Source organism: Hypanus sabinus, chromosome 17, assembly GCF_030144855.1.
Source record: "Hypanus sabinus isolate sHypSab1 chromosome 17, sHypSab1.hap1, whole genome shotgun sequence".
In the NCBI taxonomy this organism is placed as follows: domain Eukaryota; kingdom Metazoa; phylum Chordata; class Chondrichthyes; order Myliobatiformes; family Dasyatidae; genus Hypanus; species Hypanus sabinus.
In genome coordinates this window covers 989,869-1,016,496 of record NC_082722.1, presented here as the reverse complement: position 1 = coordinate 1,016,496, position 26,628 = coordinate 989,869, and the positions used below count along the sequence as shown (strand labels likewise).

The 26,628-nt window shown below is 46.6% G+C and overlaps 1 protein-coding gene across 2 annotated transcripts in view; it reads right to left on the bottom strand.

The window, feature by feature from the left end:
- polr2c (RNA polymerase II subunit C) overlaps positions 1–26,372 on the bottom strand; it is a 40,808-nt gene extending 14,436 nt beyond the window's left edge. Inside the window, exons 1-7 of one of the 2 annotated variants that reach the window (XM_059992455.1) lie at positions 26,265–26,372; positions 26,130–26,229; positions 12,771–12,820; positions 12,550–12,618; positions 11,722–11,774; positions 11,437–11,565; positions 261–312 (exon numbers count right to left, since the gene is read on the bottom strand). In XM_059992455.1, coding sequence (XP_059848438.1) covers positions 261–312; positions 11,437–11,565; positions 11,722–11,774; positions 12,550–12,618; positions 12,771–12,820; positions 26,130–26,215 — 439 coding nt within the window. In that variant the 5' untranslated portion in view covers positions 26,216–26,229; positions 26,265–26,372. Of the gene's footprint in view, positions 1–260; positions 313–11,436; positions 11,566–11,721; positions 11,775–12,549; positions 12,619–12,770; positions 12,821–26,129 lie in introns of both variants that reach the window. The other variant, XM_059992456.1, reaches the window with a different exon arrangement.
- Between the last annotated feature and the right edge of the window lie 256 nt (positions 26,373–26,628).

The window sequence follows — 26,628 nt, the reverse complement described above, 5'->3', positions numbered from 1 at the left end:
CCTGCTCTGAATCACTCCCCAATGACTTTGTCCCTCCTCTCCATACACCACTCGTCTCTCTCACCCCAGATTCCCTCTGGGAACCTTCCCTGAAGCTCAGCCCCACTCCCTTCTCCAGAACTTTTGCTCCCTTAAACCTTCTCCATTCCCTAACCCCAGAATCACCTCAATCCCATTGACCCCATTCCTCTCCCCCTCCCAGGTTTACCCAGCACCACTCAATTCCCCCTCCCCCACAGCCCTGCAGAACTGCTTCTCACCATCTTGTTCCACATAGTCATTGGGATCGTTGTCTCTGCTTCGGGAGGTGACCTGGTGAAGTTAACAAATATGGTGATCCTATGAAGTCAGTGATTACCCAATCCAGGGTAGACTAGTCCCTGTCTGGAAGCATACAGTGTCTACAGTATCCAAATGACCCTCTAAACCAGAACCATAACTCACTTAGCCCTGAAGACAGAGGGTGTCTGATGAGATAGTGACCAGAAAAGTGTGGAGTGGGAACATTCACAAACATCTATCTGTCTCTTCCACCTGACATCTAATATCCCATCTTCCTACTTCAGTAGACAAGCTTTCTTGATTGAACACTACTAATCTAAAGTATACAACTTCTGCAACCAGTTTATATCCATGACACTTGGAGGCCAGTGCTCATGGGAGCTATCTGCCAAGTGGGAGAGGATAGGGCTTAGTTTACTTAAAGAGCAGAACAAAATCAGAATCAGGTTTAATATCAGCACTGATCCCTCTGATCCTCCACACTGCCAAGAGTCTCACCATTAACACTATATTCTGCCATCATATTTGACCTACCAAAATGAACCACCTTACACTTCTCTGGGTTGAACTCCATCTGACACTTCACAGCCCAGTTTTGCAACCTATCGATGTCCCACGATAACCTCTGACAGCCCTCCATGCTATCTACAACACCCCCAACCTTTGTGTCATCAGAAATTTACTAACCCATCCCTCCACTTCCTCATCCAGGTCAGTTATAAAAGTCACGAAGAGAAGGGATCCCAGAACAGATCCCTGATCTGTTGGCACACCACTGGTCACCAGCCTCCATGCAGAATATGACCCATCTACAACCACTCTCTGCCTTCTATGGGCAAGCCAGTTCTGGATCCACAAAGCGTCCCTTGGATCCCATGTCTCCTTACTTTCTCAATAAGCCTTGCATGGGGTACCTTATCAAATGCCTTGCTGAAATCCATATACACTACATCTACTGCTCGACCTTCATCACTGCGTTTACTCACATCCTCAAAGTTCAATCAGGCTCGTAAAGCATGACCTGCCTTTGACAAAGCCATGCTGACTATTCCTAATCATATGAACATTTGAGAGGCATAATAAATCCTGCCTCCCAAGATATTTTCCATCAACTTACCAACTACTGAAGTAAAACTCACTGGTCTATAATTTCCTGGGCTATTTCTACTCCCTTACTTGAATAAGGAAACAACATCTGCAACCCTCCAATTTGCTGGAACCTCTCCCATCTACACTGACGATGCAAAGATCATTGCCAGAGGCTCAGCAATCTCCTCCATCGCCTCCCACAGTAGCCTGGGGTACATCTCATCTGATCCCGGTAATTTACCCAACTTGATGCTTTCCAAAATCTCCAGCACATCCTCTTAATGTCTATGAGCTCTAGCTTTTCAATCTGCTGGAAGTCATCCATACAATTGCCAAGATCCATTTCTGTAGTGAATACTGAAGCAAAGTATTCATTAAGTACCTCAGCTATCTCCTCTGGTTCCATACACACTTTTCCACTGGTTGGTCCTATTCTCTCACATCTTATCCTCTTGCTCTTCACGTACTTGTAGAATGCCCTGGGGTTTTCCTTAATCCTGCTTGCCAAGGCCTTCTCATGACCCCTTCTCCCCTTGACTCCCCTAATTTCATTCTTAAGCTCCTTCCTGCTAGCTTTATAATCTTCTACACCTCTATCATTACCTAGCTTTTTGAACCTTTCATAAGCTTTTCTTTTCTTCTTGACAAGCTTTTCAATAGCCTTTGTACACCATGGTTCCTGTACCCTACCATCCTTTCCCTGTATCATTGGAACATACCTATGCAGTACACCACGCAAATATTCCCTGAACATTTGCCACATTTCTGCCATACATTTCCATGAGAACACCTGTTTCTAATTTATGCTTCCAAGTTCCTGTCTGAAAGCTTCATATTTCCCCTTACTCCAATTAAATACTTTCCTAACTTGTCTGTTCCTATCCCTTTCCAATGCTATGGTAAAGGAGATAGAATTGTGATCACTATGTCAAATTCTCTCACTGAGACCTGACCAGGTTCATTTCCCAATACCAGATCAAGTACAGCCTCTCCTCTTGTAGGCTTATCTACATATTGTGTCACGAAACTTTGCTGAACACACATAACAAACTCCACCCCATCTAAACCCCTTGTACTAGGGAGATGCCAGTCAATATTTGGGTAATTAAAATCTCCAACCGCAACAACCCTGTTAATATTGACCCCTTTCTGTTTCTAACTTCCACCCACAGAGACTCAGTAAACAATCCCTTTATGACCTCCTCCTTTTCTGCAGCTGTGACGCTATTTCTGATCAACAGTGCCATGACCCCATCTCTTTTGCCTCCCTCCCTGTCCTTTCTGAAATATCTAAAGCCTGACACTCTAAGTAACCGTTCCTGCTCCTGAGCCATCCTAGTCTCTAACGGCCACAACATCATACTGATCCAGGCTCTAAGCTCATCCACTTTGTTCATGATGCTTCTGTTAAAATAGACACATCTCAACACATCAGTCTGAGCGTATCCCTTCTCTATCTCCTGCCTATCCTCCCTCTCAAAGCTTTCTCTATTTGTGAGCCAACTGCCCCTTCCTCTGTCTCTTCAGTTTGGTTCCCAGCCCCCAGCAATTCTTGTTTAAACTCTCCCCAATAGTCTGCAAACCCCCCTGCCAGAATATTGGTCTCCCTCAGATTCAAGTGCAACCCATCCTTTCTGTACAGGTTGCGCCTGCCCCAAAAGAGGTCCCAATGATCCAGAAATCTGAATCCCTGCCCCTGCTTCAAACCCTCAGCTACATATTTATCCTCCAACTCACTCTATTCCTATTTTCACTGTCGCATGGCACAGGCAGTAATCACAAGATTACTACCTAGGAGGTCCTGCTTCTCAACTTCCTAACTCCCTGTAGTCTGTTTTAGTACCTCCTCCCTTTTCCTACCTATGTTGTTGGTACCAATATGTATCACGACCTCTGTCTGTTCACCTTCCCACTGCAGGATATCGTGGACGCAATCAGAAACATCCCAGACCCTGGCACCTGGGAGGCAAACTACCATCCGTGTTTCTTTCCTGCGTCCACAGAATCACCTGTCTGACCCCCTAACCATAGAGTTTCCTATTACTGCTGCCTTCTTTCTTTCCCTGCCCTTCTGAGCCACAGGGTTACACTGTGTGCTAGAGGCACAGCTACTGATGCTTCCCCCAGGTAGACCATTCCCCCCCCCCCCCCACCAAACAGTACTCAAACAGGAGTACTTATTGTTAAGGGAGGTAGCCACAGGGGTGCTCTCTTGCCCTTCCCTCTTCCGACTGTTACTCACTTACCTGTCTCCCAAGGCCCTGGTGTGACTACTTGCCTATAGCTCCCCTCTATAACCTCCTCACTTTCCCTGACCTAGTCCCTAAGCAACTGCAGCTCAACACACCTGGTGCAGATTTCACCATCTGTGAGGCTGGGAGTCTCCCGGATTTCCTATATTTGACACCCAGTACAGAACACCAGCCTCACAAACATATTTCCTGTTTCTATTCTTCACAGGTAACTTGCCTCGCCTTGACCTGTTAGCATCGAAGCCCAAATGAGCCAAAGTTCTACCACTCTACGTGGGAATCCACGTAGGCTCAGCAAGTGTGCGCACTCCAGGCAGATAGCTCCTGAGGTCAAGATTGAACTGGGGCTGTGAGGCTGAAGCTCTACCCTTAACTCGCTGCAATGTGATTTCTCTGACCTAAGCGTGGCATGATGGGTGAGCAATGGCTGAACAGTGCCTATAAAAAGTATCCCCCACATTGGAAGTTTTCATGGTTTATTGTTTTACAGCACTGAATCACAGTGGATGCTTTTGGCTTTCATACACTGAAGGAGGTGAGTAATTATGCAATCAATTATTTTGTTTTCAATAACTGAAATAAATTTAGACTAATTTGTAGAAATGTTTTATCACTTTGACACGCGAGTCTTCTCTGTTGATCAATGTCAAAGCCAAATAAAATTCACTGATTTCAGCCTCACAGCCCCAGAATCGAAAGTTCAATCTTGACCTCAGGAGCTATCTGCATGGAGTTCATACACTCTTGCTGAGCCTACGTGGATTTCACTCGGGTGTTCCATTTTCCTCCCACATTCCAAAGAAATGCGGGTTAACAGCCCATTGCGTATGTTAGGTAGGGGATGTGGTGAGAATGAAAGTGGGAGTAATGAAGATTTGTGTCGATGGGTGACTGATAGTACTCCCACAATGGCCCATAGGGCCTGATTCCCTGCACTAATATCATTATGCTTGTTTTCTTATGTAAGCTATAAGTACTTGCATACTACTTTAAGTGTATTTTAATTTATGTCTAGCATGTTTGTGTAATGCCCTGATTCACATCTTTATGCTGTAGGTATTTCATTTAGCAGCTCTGTAAGACCAGTCTGTTTTGCTTTCAGCCTGTTTGGGTTACTGTTCAAGACGAGGGATGATGAAGAATGTGGGGCATCCAATTAGGATGGTGGAACTGGGGTGTGTTTTTTGGTGAGGGACACTAAGGTTGGTCTTGGAGAACCATTTGTTCAAGATGGATTGCGAGCGATGTTCAGTAGGTGGTGACACGAGTGAATCTGCAGATGCTGGAAATAAATAAAAACATAAAATGCTGGCAGAACTCAGCAGGCCAGACAGCATCTATGGGAGGAGTGGGAGGAGGTAGTGACGACGTTTTGGGCCGAAATTTGGCCTGAAATGTCATCACTACCTCCTCCCATAGATGCTGTCTGGCCTGCTGAGTTCTGCCAGCATTTTGTTTTTATTCAGAAGGAGGTGTGTGCTTTCACACAGACTGAGGACCCAGCGTGTGAGTGACAGAAGTTCGAGATGAGCTTCACCTTGTGCACATTTGACTGTTTAATTATGACGGACCCTTTTTATTTTTTTTCTTTCTTTTCTTTACTAACCCTTTCATAAAATATAATTCCTTCCGTCATAGGCAGTATGCTGTCTGTTATATCTTGACACCAAGTTGTAACAAGGTAGCAAATCACACAGCATCCACACAAACTGGGGTTTAGGGTGGGAGAGCCTTCTCAATCTATTAAGTTTGGTGGGATCAGAGAGTGTCTTCACTAGCCTTTCACAGCCAAGGAAACTGGGGGGGGTGGTTTCATTTGTAATGTACAAAACTGTTACTGCAAAAATTTGAACTTCATAGCATTGATATTCTGGGTATTTAGGCCTGTGACCAAAAATTTGAATGGCCATGAGTCCTTAACTGCACAGCGTTAGCAAGACCAAGGAGCTGATTACAGACTTCAGGAGAACGAAATCTGAGATCCATGAGACAGTACTCGTTGGAGAATCAGAGCAGGAGAGATTTAACAACTTTAAATTCCTCGGTGTTATAATTTCAGAGGACATTTCCTGGGCCTACCACGTAAGTGCAATTATGAAGAAAGCACAGCAGTGCCTCTACTTCCTTAAGAGTTTGCAAAGATTCAACAAAAACTTCTATAGATGGGTAGTGGAGAGTATATTGACTGGCTGCATCACAGCCTGGTATGGAAGCACCAATGCCCTTGAACAGAAAGTGCTGCAAAAAGTAGCGAGTACGGCCCTGTCCATCTCGGGAAAAGCCCTCCCAACCACTGAGCACATCTACGTGAAATGCTATTGCAGGAAAGGAGGATCCATTATCAGAGATCGCCGCCACCCAGGACATGTTCTCTTCTCGTTGCAGCCATAAAGGAAGTATAAGAGCCTCAGGACTCACATCAGGTTTAGGAACTGTTCAACCCCTAAATAATCAGCTTCTTGACTAAAGGAGATAGCTTCACTCAATTTCACTTGCCCCATCATTTAAATGTTCCCACAACCTACAGCCTCACTTTCTAGGACTATTTGTCTTCATATTCTCACTTTTTTTATTGTTTCTTTTTGTACTTGCAAAGCTTGTCATTTTCTACATGCTGATTGAATGCCCAAGTTGGCCTGATTCTGTTACAGTAATTATTCTTTAGACCATAAGACAGTGGAGCAAAAGGTCGCCACTCAATTTTGAGGCTGTGCTCTCTGGTTCTGGATACACTCACCATAGGAAACATCCTCTCCACATCCACTCTATCTAGTCCTTTCAACTTTCTGTAGGTTTCAATGAGATCCCCCTTAATTCTTTTAAATTCCAGTGAGTACAGGACCAACGCTACCAAACGCTCCTCACATGATAACTCCTTCATTCCCGGAATTATCCTTGTAAACCTCCTCTGGACTCTCTCCAATGACGATACATGCTTTCTGAGATATGGGATGAGGGAGGATTCGGCTAGTGGAGACTGGGAACACTGGCTATAGGCTGGGACAGTTGAAGAACAGTGGAAGACTTTCAAAGAGATTTTTCACAGTGCTCAATAAAAGTGTATTCCGATTAAAAGCAGGACAGTAAAGGTGAGGAGTGCCAGACTGGGATAACTATGGAAATGAAAGAAGGCATCAGACTAAAAGCTCTTGCATACAAAGTCGCTAAGAGTAGTGGGATACTGCAAGATGGAGGAAATTTTAAAAAGCAACAAAAACCACTAAGCAAGCAATAAAGAAAGGGAAGCTAGATTATGGAAAAAAAAGCATAAAATATAAAAACAGATAGTAAAAGTATTTTTTATATTATATAAAGTGGAAAAGGCCGGATAAAGTGAATGTAGGTCCCCTGGAAAACAAGAAGGGGGAATTGATATTGGATAATGAGGAAATGGCAAGGGCTTTGAATAACTATCTTGAGTCAGTCTTAATGGTGGAAGACACGTCTAACATGCCAAAGAGATGTTATTGATGCGATGGGAAGAGAGGAGCTTGATATTATAGCTATCACTAAAGAGGTAGTGCTGAGCAAACTTGTGGGCCTAAATATAGTTAAGTCCCCTAGTCCTGATGGAATGCATCCCAAGGTACTGAAAGAAATGGCAGAAGTTATAGTAGAGGCTATGGTGATAATTTACCAAAATTCTCTGTAGTCTGGGCAGGTCCCTGCAGATTGGAAGACGGTGAATGTCATGCCACTGTTCAAAAAAGGATGTATGCAAAGGCAGGTAACTATGAGCCACTTAGTTTAACATCTGTAGTTGGGAAAATGCTTGAAGCTATCATTAGAGAAGAAATAGCGAGGCATCTGGAAAGAAATGCATGCATCAGGCAGACACAGCATGGATTCAGCAAAAGCAGGTCCTGCTTGAGAAACTTACTGGAGTTCTTTAAGGATATAACGAGCACAGTGGATAGAGGGGAACAGATGGAAGTTATTTACTTGGATTTCCAGAAGGCATTCAAAAAGGTGCTGCTCAAAAGAACTATCCATGAGGATACAGAGTTGGTGGCGATGTATTAGCATGAATAGAGGATTGGTTAATTAACAGAAAGCAAAGACTTGGGATACATGGATGTTACTCTGGTTAGCAATCAGTGGTGAGTCGTGTGCCACAGGGGTTGGTGTTGGGCCCACGACTGTTCATGATGTACATTAACGATCTAGAAGAGGGGACTGAGTACAATGTATCTAAGTTTGCTCGTGATACTAAATTGAGTGAAAAAGCAAGCTGTGCAGAAAATAGAGTTTGCAGAGAGATATAGATAGCTTAAGTGAGTGGACAAGGACAAGTCTGGCAGATGGAGTACAATGTTGGTAAATGTAAGGTCATCCACTTAGGAAGGAAAAATTAAAGAGCAGATTATTATTTAAATGGTAGAAATTTGAAGCATGCTGCTGTGCAGAGGGACTTGGGAGTGCTTCTGCATGAATCACAAGATTGGTTTGCAGGTGCAACAGGTTATCATGGAAGCAACTAGGATGGAGGCCTTCATTGCTAGAGGGATTGAATTTAAGAGCAGGGAGGTTATGCTGCAACTGAACAGGGTACTGGTGCGCCTGCATGTGGAGGAAGGATACACCAGCTTTGGAGGCAGTGCAGAGGAGGTCCACCAGACTGATTTCAGAGATGAGGGGGTTAGACTATGAGGAGGGATTGAAAAACACGAACAAGAGAAAATCTGCAGATGCCGATAATCCAAGCAACACACACAAAATGCTGGAGCAACTCAGCAGGCTAGGCAACATCTATGGAAAAAAGTATAGTCGACATTTTGGGCTGAAACCCTTTGGCAGGACTGGAGAAAAAAATACTGAGGAGTAGTTTTGAAAGGTGGGGAAGGGGAGGAGAAACACCAGGTGATAGGGATGAAGTAAAGAGCTAGGAATTTGATTGGTGAAAGAGGCAGAAGGCCATGGTAGAAAAAAGGGCTGGGGGTGGGGAGGAGGAGAATCAGAGGGAGGTGATGAGTGGGTAAGGAGATAACATGAGAGAGAGACAAGGGAATGGGAGATGGTGAAAGGGGTAGGGGAGGCATTAGTGGAAGTTTGAGAAATCTATGTTCATGCCATCAGGTTGGAGGCTACCCAAATGGAATATAGGGTGTTGGTCCTCCAACCTGAGTGAGGCTTCATCTTGACAGTAGAGGAGGCCATGGATGGATATATCAGAATGGGAGTGGGAAGCAGAATTAAAATGGGTGGCCTCCTGGCACTCATCCTTGCAGCCACTGATCCCCCTCCTGGCACAAGTGCTACACCTGCCTGCACACCTCTTCCCTTACTACCACTCAGGGTCCCAAACAATCCTTCCAGGTGAGGCAACACTTCACCTACAAGTCTGTTGGGGTCATTTACTGTGTTCAGTGCTCCCGGTATGGCCTCCTGTCTATCGGTGAGACCCGACGTAGAGTGGGAGACCACTTCACCGAGCACCTACGCTCTGCCCGTCAGGACAAGTGGGATCTCCCAGTGGCCATCCATTTTAATTCCACTTACCATTCCCATTCCAATATGTCCATCCATGGCCTCCACCACTGTTGGGATAAAGCCACACATAGGTTGGAGGAACAATACCTAGTATTCCATTGGGTAGCTTCCAACCTGCTGGTATGAACATCAAACTCTGCTCGGCCATCATCCTCCTCCAATCCACCTGGGCAAACTCCCCTCTCGTACCTCTTTAATTCCTTTTATTCCATTGTGATACTGATACATGTTACTTATGCTTCTCTCGCTTAAACTGCAGTACGAGTTCAATCCTGTTATGATCTCTGCCTCCTAAAGGTTCCTTTATGTTGATTTCCTAAATAAGATCTGGGTTATATAACACAACAACCAATCCCAGAAAGCCTTTCCCCAAGTAAGATCAAGTACAAACTGCTCTAAAAAGCCATCTCATAGGCATTCAACAAATTCTCTCCTTTATGATCGGACACCAACCTGATTTTCCCAATCCGCTTACATATTGGTCTCCCATTACAAATTTGACATTACTCTTATTAAATGCCTTTTCCAGCTCCCTTTGCAATCTCAACCCCATATCTTGGCTACTATTTGGTGGCCTATATACGATTCCAATAATGTTTTCTTTTTCACCCTTTCAGTTTCTGAACTCCACCTGCAAAGATTCAACATTCTCCAACTGTATGTCATTTCTTGTTAACTCCATCTCCACACCTCCACCTATGCCTTCTTACCTGTCCATTCGATTTCAAAGTGTGTATGGAACTGGAGGAGATGGCAGAGGTACTTAATGAATACTTTGGTTCAGTATTCACTACGGAAGAGGATCTTGGCGATTGTAGGGATGAGCATATAGACATTAAGAAAGAGAATGTGCTGGAGCTTTTGGAGAGCATCAATTTGGATAAGTCTCTGGGACCCGACGAGATGAACCCCAGGCTACTGTGGGAGGCGAGGGAGAAAATTACTGAGCCTCTGGCAATGATCTTTGCATAATCAATGGGGACGGGAAAGGTTCCAGAGCATTGGAGGGTTGGAGGTGTTGTTCTCTTATTCAAGAAAGGGAGTAGAGTTAGCCCAGGGAATAATAGATCAATGAATCTTACTTAAGTGGCTAATAAGTTGATGGAAAAGATTCTGAGAGGCAAGATTTATGAACATTTGGAGAAGCTTAATATGATTAGAGATAGTCAGCAAGGCTTTGTCAAAGGCAGATTGTGCCTTGTGAGCCTGACTGAATTTTTTGAGGATGTGACTCAACACATTGATGAAGGTTGAGCAGTAGATGTAGTGTATATGGATTTCAGCAAGGCATTTGATAAGGTATCCCACACAAGGCTTATTGAGAAGGTAAGGAGGCATGGGATACAAGGAGATCTTGCTTTGTGGATCCAGAATTGGCTTGCTAACAGAAGGCAAAGAGTGGTTCTAGACCGGTATATTCTGCATAGAGGTTGGTGACCAGTGGTGTGCCTCGGGGATCTGTTCTGGGACCTCTTCCCTTTGTGATTTTTATAAATGACCTGGATGAGGAAGTGGAGGGATGGGTTAGTAAATTTGCTGATGATACAAAGGTTGGGGGTGTTGTGGATAGTGTGAAGGGCTTTCAAAAGTTACAGCAAGACATCGATAGGGTGCAAAACTGGGCTGAGAAGTGGCAGATAAGTGTGAGGTGGTTCATTTTGGTAGGTCAAATAAGCAGGCCAAGCAGCATCTACGGAAAAGAAAGCAGTCAATGTCTCTGCCCAAAGGTCGAATGTACTCTTTTCCATAGATATTGCTTGGCCTGCTCAGTTCCTCCAGCATTTTATGTGTCCTTTGCACATTAGTTTAAACAACTCCCAAGATGTGAGTAAACCTGCCTGCAAGAATACTGGGCCCCCTTGGATTCAAGAGCAACTCATCCCTTCAGTCCAAGTCACAGCTGCCCCAGAGGAGGTCCCAATCATCCCAGAAATCTGAATCTCTGCCTCCTGCTCCAATCCTTCAGCAATGATAGGAAAGAATGAGGTGGCAGGTAAATTTATCTGCTACCTCATTCTGTTCCTATCCTCACTGACACAAGCAGCAATCCCGAGATTACTATCCTTGAGGTCCTTCCTATCTCCCGGTTTCTATTTTCAGGACCTCCTCCCTTTTTCTACCTATCTTGTTGGTATTAACATGTACTACGACTTCTGGCTTTTCAGGATATTGTGGACACATTCAGAAACATCAGTGACCCTGGTGGATTTGTTGTGTAGGCCCACAAGAAAATTAATTGGTGTTGTATATGGTGACATATATGTACTTTGATAATAAAATTTACTTTGAACCTTGAAGAAGGGGGTCAGAACGAGGCACTTACTGGGATAACCCGAGAATTGTTCGATAGCAGGTCCCTGGAGGTAACATGTCGTGTCTGATCTTCATTACACTTGACATCTAGGGTCAGCTCCACAGAACATTCTGGGCAGAACTCATCACACGTACAATCCTGAGATGAAGAACAGTCAGCAACACTGGTGAAGATACAGAGGTATGCTGCAAATGTTCTCCCTCCCTGCAGTTTCCCCATCCCCACCGTCCTTTGACACATGACAACCTGTCTTGCCCCATTCCTGAGCCACATGTATACTCCACACACACATACCCTTGAATACTGCATCTTATCCACAATGTCATCACTTGTCAGTGGAATTAACCCTGAAAGAAAATAGAAGAAAACTGGCAATTCTAATGGCTGTAATGTGATTCTCAAAGCAATCATAAAATAAACACAGGAATATTTAGCTTAGGTGGCCCAATTTAACCGAGAACCATTTGCCCCAGAATGATATTTTCCCTATTACCATATTTACTTCAGTTCCCAAAATAACTTCAATAATCTTCTTGAGAAAAAGTATTACCTCAAAGCAACCTCAGCTGAACTTCATCTACAAGCAGCAATCCAGGTTGTAAGGTTCTGTTCTCAAGAACTGTCTGCAAGTTGGAAGTGTGTGAGTGGACTACAGAAACAACCCTGACGGGAAAGCAAGATGCATGGGAACAGCTGCTGCAAGCCACTCTCATTGAGTTAGTGAATGAGTCTGCTCAGTGCTCCTAGCTCTGCTCCCACAAACGCACTCCAATTGTTGTTTGTCGAGGTGGTGGCAGAAAAAGCTGGTAATGGGTGGGTATGGAGAGGCACAGAGAGAAGGCATAAAAACAAATCTAGCTTCTGCCCAACAGAAGGTGCCTGCAGCCAGAAATTTCATCCATGTCCTTCTCTGCTAATCTCCTAAATGCTTGCTTGTACCGACAGGATGTCCATAAGTTGGAGAGGACTGATACTAGTTCCTGTGAATGTGATCGTGCCCTACATTCCATTTCTGTCACCCGAGATATTTACCACCAACCCAATTCACTAAGGAGACCCTGCACTGATAATGGTTAAACACCCCCAACCACTCCAGCCCACAGAGCTACACATCACACTCACCAATTCTGTGGGCGATAAACTCATCGTGGAGAACAGAAGAGTTGGCATCAATCTGCACCCAGTCAATAGCTGCAGGAAAACAAACCGCTGTAATCTGAGGGAAAGTGGGTGAAGAGGACATAAAAGGGACAGAGGGTTGAGGGCAGGAGCAGTGGGTGTAGGGAGTGGACAACTGGAGTACGAGCAGGGGCAGAGCGGGGAGCAGAATCAACATCACTCACCCAGTGTGGCCACTTCAGCCATCAGAACCCGACGCAGAGCGTTCGCCACCCTGGGGAAAAATGGAAAATCAGCCCAGTCTCAGGTACCCAACACCAACCCGGCCTCGCCTTCACCCCCCACTGACAACCTGGCAGCAGAGACAGGACAGCAAGCTGATTCTGATATCCCACTCACAGACATTCTGATAGTAAACCCCCAACCCATGACCTAGGCTTCAGTACCACTCGAAGCAATGGAATACTTGACCACACTTTTGGCAGCAAGGATTGGTTTTTCACTGACCATCAACACACATGCACACTTAAACCTTCCATACTCTCCAAAGTCAAGTTTATTGTCATACACAGAAGTCATGTATGGGTTGGTACAAACTTACTTGCATTTAAGCAGCATTCAGGAGAAAAACATTAATTATACAACCAACACACTCAAAATATTGGAGGAACTCAGCAGGCCAGGCAGCATATATGGAAAAGAGCAGTTAATGTTTTGGGCCAAGACCCTTCAGCAGGACTGGCAAAAAAAAGTTGGGGTAAACAGGTAGGGGGAAGGGAGGAAGAAATAAGGTAGTAGGTGACAGGTGAAACCAGGAGAGGTAGAGGAGTTAAGTAAAGAGCTGGGAAATAGATAGGTGAAAGAGATAAAGGGCTTGAGAAGGGAGAATCTGATAGAAGAGGATAGCGGGGCTTGGAAGAAAGGGAAGTGGGAGGAGCACCAGAGGGAGATGATGGGTAGGTAAGGAGATAAAATGAGAGGGGAAATGGAAATGGAGAACAGTGAATGAAGGGGGTGGCATTACCATAAGTTCAAGAAATTGGTGTTGTAGAATTAAAATACCCATTTTAATTCTACTTCCCATTCTGACATCAGTCCATGGCCTTTCCTACTACCGCGATGAGGCCACACTCATGTTGGAGGAACTACACCTTATATCCCGTGTGGGTAGCTGATGGCAGGACCATCGACTTCTCAAACTTCCAGTAATAGGTTTTACTGCCTAACTGCATTGCACTCTTTCTCTGTAACTGTAACACTTGATTCTGCATTGTTATTGTTTTGTTCTTATACTACCTGAATGTACAGTTCCAGTGCAATTAACAAAGGATTGTATGGGCAGTATGCAAGATGTCTTTCACTGTACCTTGATACATATGACAAGTATACACCAATTAACCAAATACTACAATAAACTTTTGCACATGCAGTGCCTTGCAAAAGTATTTAGACCCCTAGACCCCAAGACCCCAAGCCTGAAAGACGAACTTCCTCCTGTTACATACCCCGTGGGTATCTTGTCTTATGACCATGATGTAATTGAGTATCTGGTGAGCATGATGTAATGGTCTTGTGATGGTGGGGTGATGTAATTTCCCGCCAGTGTGAGGTCACATGATGTAATTTTCCTGCCAGTGTGAGGTCATGTGATGGCCTGTTCCAACAGGTATAAAATGGGAAAGCCTTGTTGTGACGCAGGTTAGTTCGTTATTTACAAAGGTAATTCAAGTTACTCCGTTATTCTGCATATTCATCTCATGACGCAGTTTTGTTTTAAAGTGGAGTTTTAATTTCTATCTTAAGTCTCAAAGGTTATTGCCAGCAATTTCACCAAAGGCTGCCAGTCCTTTGCAGTCCAGTCAGAGAGTGAAGAATTTATCTTAAGTACGGGAACCCGAAGGATCGAGTAAAGTTGGTGTCGTTTAATACAGGATCGACCTGATTGGATCTTCATTCAGGAAATAGTAATCTGCATCTGAGATAACCCCTGCATTGTACAAACGTTTGTAAGAGCAGAAAGGGTTGGGACAGTGTTTTTCGCCAAGGAAAAGGTCAGTTCCTTTAAGGTGTTTTTAGTTCCTTCATCGTAAATCCTTCAGGCAAGGCATATTTCGACTGGGGTCAGCAGTAATGTCACGTCATCAAGGAATTTGTTATTTCAGGAAAGTCTCTTCTAATTGACTGCATAAATCACTTGGTCTTTCGCATTTACCACTTTAAGAACTATGTTTGCATTTATCGCTTTAAGAACTGTTTGAGTTGCCATGTAGCCGTTAACTTCTGGTTAAGTTAGTCGTTTGTTTACTTTTCATTTTTTATTGAGTGGAGTTTAATAAATGTTTATCTCACTGGACTCAATTCTATATTAATTGTTGCCGTATTGTAACACTCCCCAGTTTAAGCTTTCTGGCAGAGGCTAGTAGGTTTTAATTCAGAAACTTTCTGAATTTAGCAGCATTCATCTTCCCATCGGTTTTGACCCCAAATTTCCACTCTGCAGCTGAAAAGTTTCCCCACTGCATGATGCTATTTCCACCATACTTTACAATAGGGGATAGTGTTACCTGACTGATGTGCACGTATTGCTTAATGCTGAGGCCAAAACATTCCACCTTAGTCTTGTCCAACCACAAGTCCTTCATCCACATCTTTTACAGCACCTTCTAAGTGATGATTTCCAAAGTCATTACAGGCAAGGATATGCTGTTATTTTAGCTAGGGTGTTTCCCTTGCCTCTCTTCCATGAATACCCTTTCTGTGAAATTCTGAGATTGTGGAGCCATGAACAACTTCTCCAGTTGCAGCCACTGACTTCTGCAGCTCACCCAGAGTGACCGTTGGCTCACAGTAGCCTCTCTTACAAGTGCTATTCGTCTCCAGCGACTAAGTTTAGAGGGGCAGCCTGGGTAGAATGCAGGTAGTTTCATATTTTTTTTCCACTTTCTCAAGATGGACTGCGCTCCGAAGTATGTTCAGTGTCACTGAGATATTCTTGTAGCCTTCCCCAGATTTGTGCTTCCCTGTTTATCATTTCCCTGACTTGCCTTGAATGCTCTTGTCTTCATTTTGGTTTGGTTTGTTAAAAATCTACCATACTGTTGGATCTTACAGAGAGAGGGAGTATTTATTAGGCCATAAGATATAGGAGCAGAAGTAGGCCATTCGGCCCATTGTTGTCTGCTCTGCCATTCAATCATGGGCTGATCCAATTCTTCCAGTCATCCCCACTCCCTTGCCTTCACCCCATACCTTTTGATGTCCTGGCTAGTCAAGACCTTATCTATCTCTGCCTTAAATACACCCAAAGACTTGGTCTTCACAGCTGCTTGTGGCAACAAATTCCACAGATTTACCACCCTCTGACTAAAGTAATTTCTCCGTACCTCAATTTTAAATGGACGTCCTTCAATCCTGAAGATGTGCCCCCTTGTCCTAGAATCCCCTATGATGGGAAATAACTTTGCCATATCTAATCTGTTCAGGCCTTTTAACATTTGGAATGTTTCTATTAGATTCCCCCCCCACCCCCCATTCTCCTGAACTCCAGGGAATACAGCCCAAGAGCTGCCAGATGTTCCTCTGGCATATATATATGGTAACCTTTATGTATATGGTAACCCTTTCATTCTTGTGAATCTTCTCTGACCTTCTCCTATGTCAGTATATTCCTTCTTAAATAAGGAGCCCAAAACCGCACACGATACTCCAAGTATGGCCTCACAAGTGCCTTATAGAGCTTCAACCTCACATCCCCGCTCTTATATTCTATATCTCTAGAAATGAATGTCTACATTGCATTCACCTTCTTCACAACCTGGTGATCCTCCAATTTTCTATATCTACAAATCGGGTGAGTTGGTAAGGTAATATACAGTATTGTACCTGAGGAAAGTTAGTGTAAAGGAGATGAATACTTTTTCAGCCTCAATTTTGGTTTTTAATTTTTAACAAATTGTTGACAGGTTTTGGAATTTTCCTTTTAATTTGAGATGATGCACCATTTTCCTCCTCCAATTTATTTTAAATTTAGAAAATGAGACAATAAGTGTGAAAGTAGCTATAGGGGCTGAAGTCATTTTCAAGGCTCTATAGAGTCATTAGAGTACTACAGCACAAAAACAGGCCCTCTGGCCAACCTTGTCCATAATGAACTATTGTTCTGCCCAGTCACATTGATCTACACCTGAATCATAGTCCTCAATATCACTCTCAACTGTGTATCTATCCAGACTTCTTCTCAATGTTACAAATAAACCTGCATATACCACTTCCACTGGCAGCTCATTCCACCCTCTGAATGTTGTTCAACCCCTTATATATTTTACCATTCACCCTTAACCTATGGCCTCTAGTTTTAGTCTCACCCGACGTCACGTCACCCCACGTGGAAAAAGCCTGGCTTGCAGTAACTCTACCCACAGATTTCAACATTTTTTATACTTTAATGAAATCTCCCCTCATTCTTCTACACTCCAGGGAATGAAATCCTAACCTATTCAACCTTTTCCTGTAATTAGGTCATCAAGTCCCAGCAGCATCAGAACTGTACACAATATCCTGAATTTGGCCTCAACAACATCTTAAACAATGTTAACATAATATCCCAGCTCCTGTACTCATTTATGAAAGTCAATGTGTCAAAAGCTTTCTTTATGACACTATCTACCTGTAACAGCACTTTCAGGGAATTACAGATCTGTACTCCCAGAACCCTCTGTTCTACTGCACTAATCAGTGCCCTACCCTTTAGTGTGCAAGTCCTCAGCTGGTTTGTCCTCCCAAAGTGCAACAGCTCACACTTGTCTGCATTAAATTTCATCTGCCCCTTTACAGTCCACTTTCTAGCTAACACAGATCCTGCTGTAACCTTTGATACCCTTCCCTGCTGTTCGTAATGATGCCAAATACTGGTGTTATCTGCAAATATGCTGATTTAGTTTACCACGTTATCATGCAGATCAATAGAGTCATAGAGAAGTACAGCACAGAAAGAGCCCCTTTTGCCAATTTAGTCCATTTAAACTGCTATAAACCTGTACCAAGATCAGAATCCATGTACCCATCCAAACTTCTCTTAAATGTTGAAATCAGGCTCACTGCACCACTTGTGCTGGCAGCTCCTTCCACACTCTCACTACCATCTGAAGGAAGTAGTTTCCTCACATGTTCCCCATGAACTTTACACTTTTCACACTTAACCTATGACTTCTGTTTGTAGTGCCACCTAACCTCAGTGGAAAAAGCTTGCTTTTATTTTACCCTATCTATACCCCTCATAACTTTGTATACCTCTATCAAATCTCCTCTCAGTCTTCTGCATTCCAAGGAATAAAGTCCTAACCTATTTAATTTTTCCTTATAACCCAGGTCTTCCTGTCCCGACAACATCCTTGTAAATTTTCTCTGTACTCTTTCAAACTTATTTACATCTTTCCTGTAGGTTGGTGACCAAAACTGCACACAATATCCCAAATTAGGCCTCACCAACATCTTATACAACTTCAACATAGCATCTCAACTTGTGTACTCAGTACTTTGATTTATGAAGGCCAATTTGCCAAAAGCTTTCTCTACAGCCCTATCTGCTTGTGACACCACTTCCAATGAATTATGGACCTGTGGCGACCCACTTCCTAGCGCACTCGAACCGGCTCACAAATAGCCAGCGCGCCGGCACAAAGGCCAGTCCCAAAAGGGCGCCAGGTCTACTTCACCAACAAAGGGAAAAGCCTGCGCGGGACTGTGAGTACGTGCCCCCTACAGCAACCGCACCCGGGGAGGGCGGGATCAGGGAGGCTTTAAAGCGAAGCCGCGAAGTTCAAATAAAATCTTCTTTAACTGCAGTTTACCGACTCCATGTCGTTATTTCAGCGCTGCGTGTAACACACCGCTACAATTGGTGACCCCGACGGTCCAAACTATATTTGGACCGGAGATGAACGTCGCCGCATCTGTTCATGTGGTTTCGTTGAAACTGCCAAGCTTCTGGACGCTGCGACCTCACTTGTGGTTCCAGCAAGCAGAAACCCAATTCCACGTTTGGCAGATAGCCTCAGAGGACACGTTACTACTACGTGGTGAGCTCCCTCGACCAGGACACAGAGGTCCAGGTTGAGGAGTTCGTACAGTCTCCCCCAGCGGACAGCAAGTACATGGAATTCAAAGCCCTGCTCATGAGGACTTTCGGACTCTCACGGCGTGAGCGGGCTGCCCGTTTACTGCACCTGGATGGCTTGGGAGACAGACGCTTTAATGAATGAGATGTTGTCTCTGGCCGGCAGACACAAACCCTGCCTCATGTTTGAGCAGGCATTCCTGGAGCAGCTGCCCGAGGACATATGCCTGCTGCTGTCCGACGCGGATTTCAGCGACCCCCGGAAGGTGGCAGCCCGGGCGGACTTGCTGTGGAACGCCAAGAAGGTGAATGGTGCGCCTGTCGCACAGATCACCAAGCCACGCTCCCAGCAGCAAACCAGACCAGGCCCGGCCACAGAGCCCGCTAACCCCAGAGGCAGGGGTGAGGAGCCCAACGAACAATGGTGCTTCTACCAACAGCGGTGGGGTGCAGAAGCCCGCCGCTGTAGCCCGCCTGCAAGTTCCCGGGAAACGCCAGGGCCAGCTGCCGCTGATCGCTACGGCGGCTGGCCATCAGGATAGCCTCCTGTATGCGTAGGTCAAGAGGTCGGGACGCCGTTTTTTGGTCGACACCGGTGCCGAGATCAGTGTCTTACCTCCGATGAGTTACGACACCCACAACAGGGCACTGGGTCCCCCCCAGGGCCATGAACGGCAGCACAGTAAAGACCTACGGCACCCGTACAGTGCAGCTACAGTTCGGCTCCAGCCGGTTCGCGTGTGACTTCACACTGGCCGCCGTAGCCCAACCGCTTCTGGGTGCAGATTTTTTGCGGGCTCACAGCCTGCTGGTCGACCTGCCGAGGCAGAGACTGGTACACGCCGAGACCTTTCAGACGTTCTCCCTGGGTGCAGCCCAGTTGCCAGCCCCACACCTCGACTCCATCACGCTGTCCGACAACGACTTCACCAGAGTCCTGGCAGATTTCCCTTCAGTTCTGGAATCGCAGTTCACAGCAGCCATGCCCCGACACGGCGTACAGCACCACATCCCGACCCAGGGACCACCCCTCCACGCCTGTGCTCGGCGGCTTTCCCCGGACAAGCTCCGACTGGCGAAGGAGGAGTTCAAGAGGATGGAGGAATTGGGGATCATCCGGCGGTTCGACAGCCCATGGGCCTCCCCCCTGCACATGGTGCCCAAAGCGACAGGGGGCTGGAGACCATGCGGCGACTACCGCAGGCTGAATGAGGCTACCACACCGGACCGCTACCCTGTGCCGCACATTCAGGACTTTGCAGCAAACCTGCACGGTGCACGTATCTTCTCCAAGGTAGACCTCGTCCGGGGATACCATCAAGTCCTGATGCATCCGGACGACGTCCCCAAAACGGCACTCATCACCCTGTTCGGCCTTTTCGAGTTCCTCCGCATGCCATTCGGCCTGAAGAATGCCGCACAGACGTTCCAGCGGTTAATGGACGAGATGGGACGCGACCTGGACTTCGCATTCATCTATTTGGACGACATCCTCATAGCCAGCAGCAGTCGTCAGGAGCATCTGTCCCACCTCCGTCAACTCTACGCCCGACTGAGTGAGTACGGTCTAACAGTCAACCCGGCCAAATGCCAGTTTGGGCTCGACACCATCGACTTCCTGGGCCACAGGATTACTAAAGACGGGGCAACCCCTCTGCCCGCTAAGGTAGATGCGGTCCGCCATTTCCCCCGACCCACCACAATCAAAGGCCTTCAGGAATTCGTAGGTATGGTAAACTTCTACCACCGCTTCCTCCCTTCAGCTGCCTGAATCATGCGCCCCCTGTTCGCCCTGATGTCGAGTCCGGGCAAGTTACCTGGGACGAGGAGTCCGCCGCCGCTTTCATTAAAATGAAAGAAGCCTTGGCAAACGCCGCAATGCTAGTGCACCCCAGAATGGACGTCCCTACCGCCCTCACAGTGGACGCATCTAACACGGCAGTCGGTGGGGTTCTGGAGCAACTCATCGAGGGTCGCTGGCAACCTCTGGCGTTTTTCAGCAAACACCTGCAACCACCCGAGCTCAAGTACAGTGCTTTCGACCGGGAACTGTTGGCGCTCTACCTGGCAATCCGGCATTTCAGGTACTTCTTAGAAGGTCGGCCCTTCACCGCGTTCACGGACCACGAAACCGCTTACCTTTGCGTTTACAAAAGCGTCCGACCCCTGGTCGTCCCGCCAGCAACGCCACCTGTTCTACATCTCTGAATACACGACGGATGTCCGGCACGTCTCGGGTAAGGACAATGTCGTGGCAGACGCGCTCTCTCAACCTAACATTCGTGCCCTTTCCCAAGGGGTAGACTTTGAGGCATTGGCAGAAGCGCAGCAGGCAGACGAGGAGATCCCGAGTTACAGAACCGCAGTCTCCGGTTTGCAGCTCCAGGACCTCCCCGTAGGCCCAGGTGAGAGGACCCCACTCTGTGACGTCGCCAGCCCCGTCCCGTCGTCCCAGCACCTTGGCGGCAACGCGTTTTCGACTCCATTCATAACTTAGCGCACCCCTCCATCAGGACAACCGTCCGGATGGTCTCCAGCGGGTTCGTTAGGCACGGTCTCCGTAAGCAAGTCAGTGAATGGGCCAGAATGTGCATGCACTGCCAGACGGCCAAGGTGCAGCAGCACACCAAAGCTCTGCCGCAGCAGTTCCACCCCACCCACTGGCGTTTCGACCACGTTCATGTGGATATTGTAGGCTTCCTGCCAGTGTCGCGAGGAGTGCAGCACCTCCTGACTATCGTGGACCAGTTTACAAGATGGCCAGAGCCGATCCCGCTCACCGACACCACCTCCGAATCATGCGCCCGGGCACTGATCGCCACCTGGGTGTCCTGCTTTGGTGTACCGGCCCACATTGCCTCCGACAGAGGTGCCCAGTTCACCTCCAGCCTGTGGTCAGCTATGGCCAGCCTTTTGGGGACACAGCTGCACCACACCACTGCCTACCACCCACAGTCGAACGGCCTGGTGGAGCGTTTCCACCGTCACCTAAAGTTGGCTCTCATGGCCCGCCTGCGAGGAGCCAACTGGGTGGACGAGCTTCTCTGGGTCCTACTCGGCATCTTCACGGCGCCCAAAGACGATCTGCACGCCTCGTCGGCCGAGTTGGTGTACAGCGCACCCCTGGTCGTCCCCGGGGAGTTCATACCGGCCCCAAGGGGGCAAGAGGAAGAACCCGCAGCAGTCCTGGGCAGACTACGCAAGAGGCTCGGTGACCTGGCCCCCATACCCACTTCGCAGCATGGGCAGAACCCGACCTGCGTACCCAAAGACCTGCAGAACTGTAAGTTTGTGTTTGTACGAAGGGGCGGGCATCGGCCACCGCTGCAACGGCCCTACGAGGGGCCGTTTACAGTGACCAGGAACAACGGGTCCACGTTCGTGCTGAACGTTGGGGGGAGAGAGGAGGTTTTCACGGTGGACCGACTCAAACCAGCCCATGTGGACTTGGTGCAACCGGTCGAGTTCCTGGCACCGCGGCGCAGAGGCCAACTCCCAAACAGGGTCTGGCCCAGACTGTGGACATTGGGGGGTTTATCGCTGGTTCTGGGGGGGGGGGTTATGTGGCGACCCACTTCCTAGTGCACTCGAACCGGCTCACAAATAGCCAGCGCGCCGGCACAAAGGCCAGTCCCAAAAGGGCGCCAGGTCTGCTTCACCAACAAAGGGAAAAGCCTGCGCGGGACTGTGAGTACGTGCCCCCTACAGCATCCGCGCCCGGGGAGGGTGGGATCAGGAAGGCTTTAAAGCGAAGCCGCGAAGTTCGAATAAAATCTTCTTTAACTGCAGTTTACCGACTCCGTGTCGTTATTTCAGCGCTGCGTGTAGCACACCGCTACAGACCTGTATTTTCAGATCACTTTGTTCTTCCGCACTCCTCAGTGCAAGTCCTACTCCGGTTAGTGCTATCAACGTGCAAGACTTCGCACTTGTCTGCACTAAATTCAATCTGTCAATTTTCAGCCTATTTTTCCAATTGGTTTGATTCTGCTGCAAGCTCTGATAGGTCTTCCTCACTGTCCACTACATCCCCAATATTGATGTCAACTGCAAATTTGCTATATCATTGATCATAGGTGATAAACAACAACAGACCATCACCAATCCCTGATACACTACTACTCACAAGCCTCCAGTCATTGAAGCAACCATCTACTACCAGTCTTCGGCTTCTCTCACAAAACCAATGTCTAATCCAATTTACTACCTGATCTTGAATGCTAAACAACTGAACTTCTTGACCAACCTTTGTTGAAGGTCTTGCTAAAGTCCATATAGACAACATCCATTGCCTTTCCTTCATCAGTATTCCTGGTAATCTCCTTGAAAAACTCTGAGGCACAACACTCCATGTGCAAAAACCCATGTTGACTATTCCTAATCAGACCCTCTTTTTAAAAAGCATCAGTTGTGTGTGTTTGTGTCCAAAAAGCAGTGATTTTTGTCACTGCCAGTCAGTGAGAATTAAGCAATAAGATAATTCAGAAATGTTTTACTCATTGCGGTTTCAAACACCCAGGCTTGGAGATGCTCGACACAGCCAAGAGTGAAAATACGATAACTTCACTATTCCAGCAAATTAGGAACTACAAGGAATTTGAAGGTATCAACAAACATCTTGAATGTTAAAATTCAAATGAAAATTGGAGGATTCAACCGTCGATAGCATTGTGTGAAAGCAAGCGTTATCTGCGCTAGGTGCCTGCACCAACTTTATTTATTGTGTACACTGGTTGAATTCCTCCACCAATAATCATTAGGGACTAACACATAGTTTTAGAGTACTGTAGTACTCTGGGCAAAGTTCTAATTTATTCTAGGTTTCATCTAAATACATAATTTATTACCCAGTTTGCATTTTTTAAAACATTTTTAAACAATATCCATGAAACTTCAAGTCATTGGGGCAGCCACTTAAATTCTACTGGTCCAAATTGTCCCAATTAATCAGACATGAGGAAACCTGCAGATGCTGGAAATTCAAGCAACACACACAAAATGCTGGTGGAACGCAGCAGGCCAAGCAGCATCTATAGGGAGAAGCGCTGTTGATGTTTCGGGCCGAGACCCTTCATAACGGCCCAAAACGTCACCAGCGCTTCTCCCTATAGATGCTGCCTGGCCAATTAATCAGAATCCACTATATTTAGATATTCTGTATCTTAGAATTTAATATAGAACATAGAAATCTACAGCACATTACAGGCCCATTGGTCCACAATGTTGGGCTGACCATATAACCTACTCTAGAAACTGCCTAGATTTACCATAATATGATAATCATTGGCTTGCCCGCAGAAGGCAGAGGGTTGTGGTGGAGGGAGTACATTTGGATTGGAGGGTTGTGACTAGTGGTGTCCCACAAGGATCTGTTCTGGGACCTCTACTTTTCGTGGTTTTTATTAAGGACCTAGATGTGGGGGTAGAAGGGTGGGTTGGCAAGTTTGCAGACGACACAAAGATTGGTGGTGTTGTAGATAGTGTAGAGGATTGTCAAAGATTGCAGAGAGACATTGATAGGATGCAGAAGTGGGCAGATGGGAGTTCAACCCGGAGAAGTGTGAGGTGGTACACTTTGGAAGGACAAACTCCAAGGCAGAGTACAAAGTAAATGGCAGGATACTTGGTAGTGTGGAGGAGCAGAGGAATCTGGGGGTACATGTCCACGGATCCCTGAAAGTTGCCTCACAGGTAGATAGGGTAGTTAAGAAAGCTTATGGGGTGTTAGCTTTCATCAGTCGAGGGATAGAGTTTAAGAGACGCGATGTAATGATGCAGCTCTATAAAACTCTAGTTAGGCCACAATTGGAGTACTGTGTCCAGTTCTGGTCACCTCACTATAGGAAGGATGTGGAAGCATTGGAAAGGGTACAGAGGAGATTTACCAGGATGCTTCCTGGTTTACAGAGTATGGATTATGATCAGAGATTAAGGGAGCTAGGGATTTACTCTTTGGAGAGAAGGAGGATGGGAGGAGACATGATAGAGGTGTACAAGACATTAAGAGGAATAGATAGAGTGGACAGCCAGCGCCTCTTCCCCAGGGCACCACTGCTCAGTACAAGAGGACATGGCTTTAAGTTAAGGGGAGGGAAGTTCAAGAGGGATACTAGAGGAAGGTTTTTCACTCAGAGAATGGTTGGTGCGTGGAATGCACTGCCTGAGTCAGTGGTGGAGGCAGACACACTAGTGAAGTTTTAGAGACTACTAGACAGGTATATGGAGGAATTTAAGGTGGGGGTTTATATGGGAGGCAGGGTTTGAGCGTCGGCACAACATTGTGGGCTAAAGGGACTGTAATGTGCTGTACTGTTCTATGTTCTATAATGCATAGCCCTCTATTTTTCTAAGCTCCAGGTACCTTCCTAAGAGCCTCTTAAAAGACCCTATTGTATCTGCCTCCACCACCGTCACTGGCAGAACATTCACGTACCCATCACTCTGAGTGAAAAACTTACGACTGGCATACCCTCTGTACCTACTTACAAGCATCATAAAACTATGTCCCCTCGTGTTAGCAACTTCAGACCTGGGGGGAAAACCTCTGGCTATCCACGTGATCAATGCCTTTCATCATCTTATACACCTCTATCAGGTCATCTCCAAGTTCACTCAACCTATTCTCATAAGGCATGCTCCACAATCCAGGCAACATCCCTGTAAATCTCCACTGCACTCTTTCTAGTTTCCACATCCTTCCTGTAGTGAATTGACCAAAACTAAACACAGTCATTGGCCTATAATTTCCCAGTTTATTCTTAGAGCCTTTCTTGAATAACAGAACAACACGAGTCCTCCTCCAGTGGTGTGGCACCTCACCCATGGCTATGGCTGTTTTAAATACTCCTGCCAAGTCCCCTACAATTTTTGCATTAGGGTCATCTTGTCAAATATACCGTTGAAAGTATTCTAACTGGTTGCATCAAGGTCGGGTACAGCAATTCAAATGGATCTAGATTCAACTGCAACATTTAAGAGAATTTTGGATAAGTAGATGGATAGGACAGGTATGGTGGGACTACGCAGAATAACAGTTAGGCACGGACTTGATGGGTTGTAAATGTTTCTGCGCTGTAGCTGCACTGTGGTAATGGAAACAAAATTTCTCCCCACCATCTGTAGGAGCTGCTGCAAGTGGCCAATATCCATTATCCAGGCTCCGTCATCTTCTTATATCTACGGTCGGATATGATAAGAACGACTTCATTTCAACCTTTTGCTTATTGAGCCAACCAGCACAATCCTGATCACCATCTCAGTGCAGTAATACTACGGACCATGGACTTGTTCCGCATGAGTGCCTTGCCTTTTTTGCACAATCTTGCTTCTCTTTCCCTTGAAGGGAATAAAGTGTGAACATTCATGTGGTCTGTACCCACTGCCTACGCTGCTACAAATTGTTCGTGTAGCACCTCTTCCCGGACCTGAGCACATGATAGCAAACTCCACCTCCAGCCCCGGTACTCACGACAGCTCCGTGTTCTCCACGACGAATTTAACATTCTCGTCCGTCAGCTCCGTGATTCGGACCGTCGGCTGGTTCGCGTACGGCATCGCGGCCCGACCTCCTCTTTCCCGGCAAGTCCCGCGCTATGCTCCTGACCTCCTTCCCGGCGAGCCCCGCGTCACGCGCTGGGCCTTCTCCTTCCCGGCAAGTCCCGCGCTATGCTCCTGACCTCCTTCCCGGCGAGCCCCGCGTCACGCGCTGGGCCTTCTCCTTCCCGGCAAGTCCCGCGCTATGCTCCTGACCTCTTTCCCGGCCTGCCCCGCGCTATTACCCCCGCCCGTGTACTTCCCTGCCCTCTCCGGACATACGGGGCCGTTCGGTCTACGGACTGTGCTTCATACTCTCCTTGCAGTCAGTCATAGCGCATAGATATTATGTACACCACAAACTTCGACGATTCCAGCCGCCGAGTTTGTCTGGCCCGCACATTACTGCACCGGTTTCTGTGAACAACTCCCTC